Source organism: Xenopus laevis, chromosome 1S, assembly GCF_017654675.1.
Source record: "Xenopus laevis strain J_2021 chromosome 1S, Xenopus_laevis_v10.1, whole genome shotgun sequence".
Taxonomy (NCBI): domain Eukaryota; kingdom Metazoa; phylum Chordata; class Amphibia; order Anura; family Pipidae; genus Xenopus; species Xenopus laevis.
Genome location: NC_054372.1, coordinates 135626846 through 135637919, shown reverse-complemented (window position 1 = coordinate 135637919; position 11074 = coordinate 135626846). Strand labels below are relative to the sequence as shown.

The 11074-nt window shown below is 37.0% G+C and overlaps 1 protein-coding gene across 1 annotated transcript in view; it reads right to left on the bottom strand.

Annotated features, from left to right (window-relative positions):
- Positions 1-1346: 1346 nt before the first annotated feature.
- ube3b.S (ubiquitin protein ligase E3B S homeolog) overlaps positions 1347-11074 on the bottom strand; it is a 24665-nt gene continuing 14937 nt past the window's right edge. The window contains exons 20-29 of the mRNA XM_018244018.2: positions 10612-10731; positions 10168-10344; positions 9951-10061; positions 8835-8972; positions 7851-7916; positions 6663-6721; positions 5766-5948; positions 5296-5407; positions 5073-5165; positions 1347-2233 (exon numbers count right to left, since the gene is read on the bottom strand). Of these exons, the coding sequence (XP_018099507.1) occupies positions 2042-2233; positions 5073-5165; positions 5296-5407; positions 5766-5948; positions 6663-6721; positions 7851-7916; positions 8835-8972; positions 9951-10061; positions 10168-10344; positions 10612-10731 (1251 nt within the window). The 3' untranslated portion in view covers positions 1347-2041. The remainder of the gene's footprint in view (positions 2234-5072; positions 5166-5295; positions 5408-5765; positions 5949-6662; positions 6722-7850; positions 7917-8834; positions 8973-9950; positions 10062-10167; positions 10345-10611; positions 10732-11074) is intronic.

Here is an 11074-nt window from a genome sequence, read left to right as displayed (position 1 = left end):
TGTGAAAATGAAGAAAAATAGAAAACAAAAATAAGCTTAAAAAAAAGCTTAATTAAATTTGAAATGTTACATGCTCTCTTCTAAATCCTGCTTAATATGGATTCTTTTGAAATGACAAAAATGAGATCAGTTCTGAGGTTTAGAGTCTGATTAATAAGCTCTGGTTAGATTACTGTACTAGAAACTGATCAGGTTACTGGAAGGTGTATGTGTGTGCTTGTGGGGTGGGAGATAACCAAAGGATCAGAAAACTGTTCAAAATGATGTTAATTTTGTATACAGTTCAGATTCATTTCTTGTTCTTTTGTTGCTATTCTAGCTTTACCTTCCTAAAGGTAATGTTCACTTTCATGAATATTTAGGAATATGTTATGTATGTTGTCTGTAGAATCCCGAGATCTTGGCTGCATGTAGAATTATAAAGTGCAGCAGTATGCATAGGCCTGTGTTTATGCATGTTTCAGGCAATAAGGGACAGCGTATGGTGGCCTGTGGCATTTCCATTAATTGTAAAACAGGATACCTTTCCTGGTGCTGCTCTGTTTGGTATACACAATCAAAGCAAAATCTACAGTATAAGGCAGGGGTCCCCAACCTTTTATAGCCGTGAGCCACATTCAGATGTAAAGAAAGTTGGGGAGCAACACAGGCATGCTAAAAGTTCCTGGGGTGTCAAATTTGGGCTGTGATTCGCTATCAGTAGCCACATCCAAGGGGTTAGTAAGCTCCCGAGCCACTGGTTGGGGAACACTGGTATATGGTATTACTATAACAGACAGTTACAGTGTCTTGTTATAAAAAGAATAAAAAGTGCAGAAAATCTCTACTTCTGCCTACTTCAGCACACTTAAATTCTCCCCAAGGTAGCCCTGTATTACCATATGGTAGGACTAAAAAGTATTTTTAGGGAAATGAGAAGTTTCAACTCTATGTGGTTGTTGAGTCAGTCAGTGTTGTTGAGAACTTTTCCTCTTAAAAAACCTATGGTGATACAATCCTTTCAGTCACAACCTACACTGCAGATATAATACATTGCATAGTGATAGAACCCTGAGTTTGTTCCACAGGGGACTGAGTCAAAACGGTATAAATTCTGGGAAACCACCAATCCGGGAAATAAAAAATGCAGCTTGCCTGAATGGGATGACGACAACATGGGTTCTACGGCATACAAGTAGTAAGAGTGGAAAGATAATATTACAGGTATGGGATCCATTATCCAGAAACCAGTTATTCAGAAAGCTGCAAATTACGGAAAGGCCATCTCCTATATACTCTATTTTATCCAAATGATCCATCCAAATAATAATAATAACACAGTACCTTGTACTTGATCCAAACTAAGGTATAATTAATCCTTATTGGAAGCAAAACAATTCTACTGGGTTTATTTAATGTTTACAAGATTTTCTAGTAGACTTAAGGTATGAAGATCCAAATTACGTAATGATCCCTTATCTAGAAAACACCAGGTCCCAAGCATTCTGGATAACAGGTCCCAAACCATCTCTGGGACTTGATAAACAAATTCCAATACAATACTATTCATACTATTCACCCTATATTAAAATTATGTGTTGAGCCTGGGTTAATTTATTAGTTTGGTATAGGTCTTTAGTTCTCTATTGCAATTCCATGTGTATATTTAATATATATATGATTTTTTAACCATTTTTTTTAAACCCTACCAGTGTTTCCATATAAATTCATATAGTGCAATTTAGCCAGTTCCACTTTCTAATAAGAGAGCTAATGGGTATGAACAAGGGTTCTGACGGCCTACAGCAGACTATTTGATCCTGTCATGTGATGGTCGGTCAGCTATATGCATACAAGACGACATCAGGGGAAGAGTGATGAAAAACAATAGGTATTTGGAAAGAGAATCCCTAAAAAAATACTGCTAGATTCTTGAGGCAGAAAAGAAGTAAAATTAGAAACCTCAAAAATAAATCTGTAAAAGAACTGCATATTTTAAAGATGTTATCATAGGCATTGCAACCAATTTCATTTCAGTGATGACATTTCTTGCAATGAAACACTAGGAGAGCTCAAAGCCAGTGTTCATGCTGATAGAATAGCGTAGCTTCTCCCGTAGAATTCCTTTTTTACTGTAGTTGGGAAGCTTCAGGAGATTGAAGCAAGTGGAGGAAGTGGGAAGGCGGCCACCAGGCTCTTTTTTTCGGATGGTGAAGAACCCACGTAGAACACTGCCCAGGGTGTCACCTGTATCCTAAAAAGAGGGAAGTTGAATTTGATGTTACAACACAACAAAACTTCACAGTTTACAGTTCTTGGCTTTAAGATAGGCTAGGAAAAAAACTTGTTAAAGCCTTACATTGTACTGACAACCCATTAAATACATTGGTGGAGAATTGCTGATATTTGCTCATAATGATCTTCCCTATCATTACCTTTGCCATTAATTTTGATTTAAAGTTTCTTCTCTTTTTTCACTTGCCTATTTGTCAACATTCTGACCTTAAAGGATAAGTCAATCTTTAAAATAAGTGAATGCAAAATTGATGCAAGTGTTATTCTAAGAACTTTTGCAATGTACATTGATTATTTATTTATTTTTTTCCAAGATATTAAAGAATACATGCACCGTCAATATGAATGAATTTTGTTACAACAGCGCCACCTGCTGGTCAGTTTCAGACCACTAAGTAGTCAAGGAAGTTGTCAGGAGAAAGAAAGAGACTGCTCTGATGTTCTTCTGTTTAGAAAAGATTTGAGAAAGGCTTCTAATTCTTTTTCCTAAGCAGAAGAACATGAGAGCAGCCCCCTTTTTATTCTCCTGACAACTTCCTTGACTATTTGGTGGTCAGAATTATCAGAAACTGACCAGCAGTCAGTGCTGTTGTAACAAAATGAATTTATATTAATAGAAAATATATCCTTTAATATCTTGGAATTAAAAAAATATAAATAATCAATGTACATTGCAAAAGTTCCTAAAATAGCACTCTCATCAATTTGACATTCACTTGTTTTAAAGGTTTACTTATCCTTTAACCCATGGATCCCCAACCTTTTTTACCCATGAGTAACATTCAAATATAAAAAGAGTTGGAGAGCAACACAGGCATGCAAAAAAGTTCCTGGGGGTGCCAAAAATGAACTGTGATTGGCTATTGGTACCTCTGTTTGGCAGTACACACGGTTTTTCTACAACCAAAACTTGCCTCCAAGCCTGGAATTCAAAATGAAGCACCTGCTTTGAGGCCACTGGGAGCAACATCAAACGTATTGGTGAGCAACATGTTGCTCACGAGCCACTGGTTGGGGATCACTGCTTTAACCCAATGTTCTTGATATGCTTCTTGTCTCTAACAATGATATAAATTGCCATCAGCCTAAAGCTGGCCATAGACGCAAAGATCCAATCATATAATCGAGGATTCGAACGATTTTCGAACTGTGCGTGGAGAGTCCAGACATTTTTCGTCCGGCGGAGATTGGTCGTTTGGACAGGTTAAAAAATTTCTGTCGGCTGCCGATAATATCTCTGCATTTATTGCCGATCGTACAATTTTCAGTGGGAGATTGTCACTAGCTTTGTCGGACATAACTTTCGTACGATTGCTGTCAGGGGCAGAACATCGGCTGATCTGTTCTTTTACTACTTTATTTGATCTGAATGGTTAGTGGCAGGTCGGGAGATGGGGAAGTCCAATCGTTCGAGGATTCGTACGATCGGGTCTTTGCATCTATGGCCAGCTTTAGACATCTTCTGCAATTTTGTATAATTAGCTTCCAATTTAAAAACAAACTAAGGTCCAGAAAACTGGTAGTACTACAATTGAAAAAAACATAGGGCTACTGTCCACAAAACTACTATTTGGGATACAATCCACAGAACACCCTAAATGTCCTACAGATTGTCGGGTTTTCTATCTCCTTCTCCTTCTCTTCTGGGGTAAAGCTCATGCTCAGTGTGCTAATTCAAAGCATAGGGTATCAATTCACTTATGCATTAGATGTTCTGAACCTTGAGGCACTGCGCTGTGTTTGTTTAGACGTGTACTTACAGTCGGAGGGCTATGAAGGAAGAGCCATCGAATAAACGTTTGGCTACACAGAGACATAATTTACAAACTGCTCCATACTGGAAATGACACATGGGACAATCCCAGGAGTTTTGATGACTAAATCACCCTCCATTTATTTCAAAGAGTATGACCCAAGCTTATGGCTGCATCTGGGATGGAAGCTATTTCCTTCTCTGTCTATTGTTGTTAAAATTGTTAAAAATGAAAACTTTAAAAAAATTAAAAAAAAACATGAATTGAATAACTGAGTGGGCTATCTACCTACATATTTGGTCTGGAGAAGCAGACATTGAGAAGCACCAGTGTCTAAAAAATTGGTGTGCAAAGCAACTTTTTTCACTAGTTAAACGGATTCTGTCATGATTTTTATGATGTAGTTTTTATTTCTAAATTACACTGTTTACACTGCAAATAAGCCACTCTATAACCAGCAAGTGTATCTTTTTTAGTTGTAATAATGGTATGTAGACAGCCATCTCGGGTCCTTTTGCCTAGTCATGTGCTTTCAGAAAGAGCCAGTGCTGCACTATGGAACTGCTTTCTGTCAGGCTGTTGTTTCTCCTACTCAATGTAACTGAATGTGTCGTAGGGGGACCTGGATTTTACTACTGAGTGCTGTTCTTAGATCTACCAGGGAGCTGTTCTCTTGTGTTAGGCAGCTGCTATCTGGTTACTTTCACATTGTTCTGTTGTTAGGCTGCTGGGGGGGAATGGAGGGGGGTGATATCACACCAACTTGCAGTACAGCAGTAAAGAGTGACTTAAGTTTATTAGAACTCAAATCACATGACTGGGGGCAGCTGGGAAACTGGCAATATGTCTAGCCTCATGTCAAATTTTAAAATTGAATAGAAAAAAATCTGTTTGCTCTTTTGAGAAACGGATTTCAGTGCAGAATTTTGCTGGTGCAGCACTATTAACTGATGCATTTTGAAAAAAACATTTTTTCCCATGAAAGTATCCCTTTAAGAAAAAAGCTCTTTAAACCTATGTGGTGGCCTCACTGATGCAGCATACCTGATCATCTGACACCTCTACACAGCGAATGGAGAAGGGAGGCTTGAGGTAGGCAAATCCCAGAAGGGGAGGCCGTGAGCAACTGGTGACAAACTATAAAAATAATAATACAATAAAGATGTGATTAGTCTTATCTCAGATTAAAATAGAGAATAAAAACAGCACAATCAGGAATTTATAATATGTTGAAAGGTATACAGAACCAGGCTTTGGCTTTACTTGCCTTAAGAAACATGGCTTTTTCTTCAGAGGAGAAATCATTGGCCAGAATATCCCACAGCCAGATAATGACACGGTGACTTCCATGAAACCCTCCATAGTAGACGGTGTGTTTCCTGTCAAAAAGGACATGTTGCTTGGACATTTGTAAACTGATACACGAGTGACAACATTTGTTTAAAAAAATATATATATATTCTTCTTCTCCCCTTTAATAACCTACCCTGTTAACAAAATTTGAATTTGAAAAATAGAATAATGTTATAACAATTATAAACATTCCATCACTGTTACTATAAATGTCCAATGATCAGTGCAGGGCTGTTCTCCTTTATTCCTACATGAATAAAAACTCTAAAGTCTGGGAAATGTAATATTTACTCAAGTGCAATTACACAGTCATATTTTAAACTCACATCCACATATACACACAGACATGCAGTCATGCGGGCTACATTTAAGAGTTTTACTCACTTGAGATCATCCAGGTCAATCTCTGCATTGTCCCCTGATATGAGACGTTGCAGCTCTGGTGCTGAGAACATGCGGATCCACTCAGGCCTTATGATAGAGTGGAATCCATTAATGAAGGCAACTGTCTGGTTCTTAATCTGCGTGTGCATTCGGAAATGAGCCATAAGGTGGATATAACTGATTCTATGACAGAGAGCAAGGGAAAATTATATAAGAGCATAGACAGGATGAAACATCTTCATATATATATATATATATATATATATATATATATATATATATATATATATATATATATATATATATATATATATATATACACACACACACACAAGAAGAAGAAAAAAAAAATAAGAGGGAGGGGATTAGAAGAAGCATGAACAAAACCAATACGTTTTGTATGTGATCCATTATCCGGAAAACCATTATTCGGAAACCTGTTATCTAGAAAGCTCCGAATTATGGAAAGGCTGTCTCCCATAGACTCCATTTTATCCAAATAATCCAAAATTTTAAGATCCCCTCATCCTCAACTCATTAGTTTGTAAAGGGCTCATACAGACATCTCACAGGAAGCTATTGCAAGGAAAACAAGACCACTAATTAATGTGGATCAATCAGAAGGAATATACACAAACACACACAAAAGAACTGCCTTTCATTTTCAGGCAAATTTCTAAGTGCATTGCTGGTTATAGACCTACAGTAAGCAATTAACACTACTGTTGTGCATCTTGCAAAAAAAAAAAAAAAAAAATTAAAAAATAAATAAATAAAATAGAGGCACAGCAGGTCATATAACTCCAGTGTGTATTATTCCCATATTATAAAATCAACATATATTTTTTTTGTTTTTCAGAATGGATGTCCCAGCACTCTATTAAGAGTAATACTCACTTGTTTTCATTGGTCACTGGCATAGATTTCCCACCTGGGATCAACTCATGACAGACCAGCTGATGGAGACAAAAATATCATCACAGTTTTACTGCACCTGCTGCTATGTACAGTGGTGCAAATGTTTGTGAACCCTTTAAAATCTTGTAAATTTTTTATGAACATTCATCAAAATAAAAGAGGACTTCAGAAGTTACCCTGGGTTCCTTTGTAACCTCTCTGACACCTTGCAGTTCAAGTTATCTTTGACTGACCCACCGGGATTCCAGGTGTCAGTGGGTCCTCTTGCTCCTAAGCATTTCATGGTCATTCCCTATTTCTTTATGGGAAAAAAGCCAACTTAATATTGGAAGAACAAAGTATAGGTTGTAAATATAAAAGACTAGGAGAATAAAGAGGTTGAGTGAGGAGAGAAGGAATAATAGTTTAGAAAGTGGGACCTTGGTCCAAAGTTTTCTGGTGGGCCCCTGGTATCCCAGTCAGACACTGGTCGACCACTTCTGGGTAGGGTAACAACGGTCTTGAATTTCCTCCATTTGTACATAATCTGTCAGACTGTTGATTGGTCGGAGTAACCTTTTGCAGATTTTTGGCCATCAACACCTCTTTTTCTGAAGTCCTCAGACACCTCCTTTATTTGAGCCATGATACACATCCACAAATGTGTATGTGTGAGCAGGTTTTGCTGATTGTTAATGTATCATTCTTTTCAGTAAATACATGACCAACTATAATATTTTTGTTCCATTTGTTTAACCAGGTTTTTTCATCTTTTAGGACTTGTTTGAAAATCAGATGATGTTTTAGGTCACATTCATATAAAAATATACATTTTAAAGGGTTCAAAAACTTTCAAGCACCATTGTATGCTCTAATAACAACTTTGCTAAAGCAGGGATTAGCCTTCATAATACAAACCATGCCAATAAAGAATCATGTCAGTAGCAAAGTTTACTTGTGACAGGGACGTGGCTAATTGTTTAGTTTCCCAAGGGCCAGTGAGCAGGTTACGACACAGACTCTCCTAAAATAAAATATAATTACACAAATACACAGCCGCAACAAAAAATTCAAGGGCACATCTGACCCAAAAGAGCAGTTTTCAATAAAACTGCTGTTATCTTGTGGAGACATAAAGAAAGTTAAACATACAGACGGCAAAGACTAATCAATTAATAAACAACATACCTGACCCATAACATCCTCGTCGTATGAAAGCGTAAGTCCCAAATCACCAATATCCCCATCATATCGCTGCAAAAATACAACCATTATTTAAAAATGATTAAAATAATTACAAAGCAAGTTCCCAGTAAGGTAAGCAGATGTTTAAGAAAAGAACCTCTTAACTATTGTAGTGTTTCTTTTATAATACTAGGCTTGGAAGCATGGTTGCAAAAAATAAGGTCTACTGCCAAATAGAGCCTCCTGTAGGCTGCCAGTCCTCATAGATGCTACCAAATAGCCAATCACAGCCCTTATTTGGCATCCCAATGAACTTTTTCATGCTTTTGTTGCTCCCCAACTCTTTTTACATTTGAATATGGTGAGTAAAACAGGTCGGAGGCCCCTGCCTTAAACCTACTGTCACAACGGGACCAAAGTGTCTTTCAGGATTACCCCTCTGGTATAAGCAAGGTTGCAGTGTGTCAAGAGGGTGAAAAGGCCTGTCACTAGATGAACACTGAGCTCCCAAATTTAGCTGCAGCCACAGATCAGTATAAGATATAGGACTGGCTCTGCATTACTAATACGATATAATGTAAACCAACAGTACAGAGCAGTTCGTAATTATAATTATTAGCATAGCCAAAATATAAGCAGCGACATCCTACAGGTTGCATACTGACACACTTCTCTTGGACACAGAGCAGCCAAAATGGGAAATTTCATCTTCCATGTAACTGCAGTCTCAAAAGTGGAAACATCTAAAATGCGAACACATCTCAGGTAACATCAGGCTGGAGATGATCCAGCAATAATGGAAGCAAATAGCTGGTTGCTATGGTTTACTGCTCTGCATTAAAAAAAAAAAACTCAATAACCCCCGAGTTATTCATAAAGGCAGATATTATAGACAATGACTTTGAAACTAAACAAAGTGATTCTGCACAAGAAAGGTAATCACTGTATGAATAACTCAAATTTACTGTTAAATCGCTTCACACTGACCTTGATGGAAGTGAGGTTCTTGTAGAATTCAGAGTCCAAGGAAGGCAGCTCATCCACGGAGCTGTAGAAAATGCTATGATGGTGCCCAAGAAGCTGGCTAAGAAAGAATGATGCAAATGGTACATCCACCACTATACCCTGAAAAAAGTAAAGTGCACCAGGCTGAAGTATATTAATTAACTTTGAGCACTGATATTTGCACTTTTGCAGATGCATTGCACAACAAATGGTGTTTCCACCATCCAGGTAACTAACGTCAACATTATTTATGCTTTTGAAACAATATACATAACTTACACACAATGACCTTGATAATATAGTGTTGTCTGTGCAAATCTAAATACCTAATTTACAGTGATGTTAATACTTGAAATATACAATATTTTTACTTTTCTAATGTAAGGCTTATTTTCTCACTAAAATCCTGTAATCTGCCCGAGATGCCAAGTTAACCAAACCAAAAAAGTTATTTTGGTATAATAATGTGTTGTAGTTTTGTAACCTTGATAAAAAAAACACATTGATATTTTAGAATTAAATTGCATAAAGTAGAAAAGCTTACACTTAACTAAAATGATTGCAATTTTTGGACTTTTCTATACATTCTATAATGCAGGGATTTCAGAACAGCAGACTATGGGATTTTTAGAGACTTATTTGTCAAAAGGTGAACTCCCATTGATAATTACGACTCTAAAAATCTCATAGGAATGAACAGATTATGTTTACAGTGATGAGCTCTAGTTTCACACTTTGATAAAGCTGCCCCTTAGTGGACATAACTATGAATAGAGTATTTTACTCTATTTAAAATATGCATGGGCAGTGAATAAAAAAAAAAAAAAACAGACTGTGCAAATCTGCAGAATATTAGTGCACTTAATCCATGGCCATATACTAAACTGAATGGAAAACAGTAATAAACACGGCTTAAAATTATGTGCATTTACACTTTAAAGTTTACAGTTTCATTGGATACAAAGTTCTTAAGAAACCTATACAGCTTATAAGGATGTCATTCAGAAAGAAACTGTTAGCTAACAACAGATATGATTCCAAGAGCTATGTGATAATTTTTCTGTAAAATGAGTGTGGCAGAGTGTAAATGTTTCTTACCTCATACACTGCTTTTCCCAGCATCTTTCCTACAAATTCAAACAGTTGGAGGTAGTTTTCATGTATATACGATGTAGGAGATGGGTACAACCTATCTCCAGAACTAGTGGTCTGAAGAAAACATAAATATGCATTTCAGCTTTGTCAGGTTAATAATGTGACCGTTCACAAAACAGAATTAATAATGATTTTGTCATTTGCCGGGGTTTGCTATTACCTTGAAAAGATTCAGTGCAGGGTCAAATACTCTCTTGATAATTTCCTCTAAGAACTCTTTAAAGACACCATCCTGGTCTATCCCAGCCTCATCTACTCCTAGATCGTTCACAAACTTTACACGTATGACACCTTTCATGGCATTCTGGGAAAGCTGCCTTAGTTGGTCGTATCCATCCTGAAGGTATGAAAAATGTTTAACAATTACAAGTATATTGTAAAGGCAAAAATGCTTGGAAAATACATTAATAACTGTTGGCGTCAAACTGCAGTAGCTAGGTACAATAGCCAGTGTTGCTAGCCGACTTTGAATTAAATTAATCTTTTAGACCAAGATGAGACATGTGAGTGTTGATTTCCTTGGACAATGGACATGTCTAGTTTCTACATGAACAGCCCCCCCTTTCTTCTGGGAGTCTTGTCGATCATCACAATTATCACTTACCTCTAACATACGTGACCTTCGAATGGTAATATGGGTGACATGTGGGGAGGCAGTGTTTGTTTCCACTAAACCCAACTTCTCCTTTTCCTTGGTGACAATATTTCGGAACAAGAGGACCCTCTGCAAGAGATTAGCGAAGCATTAATGTAACTGTATTTTACACAGTATATAGCCAAGGGGTTTATTTACTAAACTCCGAATGCAAAATTTTTTTAAAAATCATGAATTTTTTGGAAATTTATTCAACCCACAGGATGGAAAAGTCAGAATCTGAAAATCCGGCATCTCAGACCTGTCGAGGTTGCATATAAGTCAATGGGTGAAGTCCCAATGATTTTTTGATGTGCGCTGAGTTTCGTGCAATACCCTGAAGTTTTCAGGCAAAAAGCATAAGAAATCTTAGTTTTCAGGTGAAAAATCTGAAAAAATCATGAAAATCTGAGAAAAAACTTGAAAATCGGAT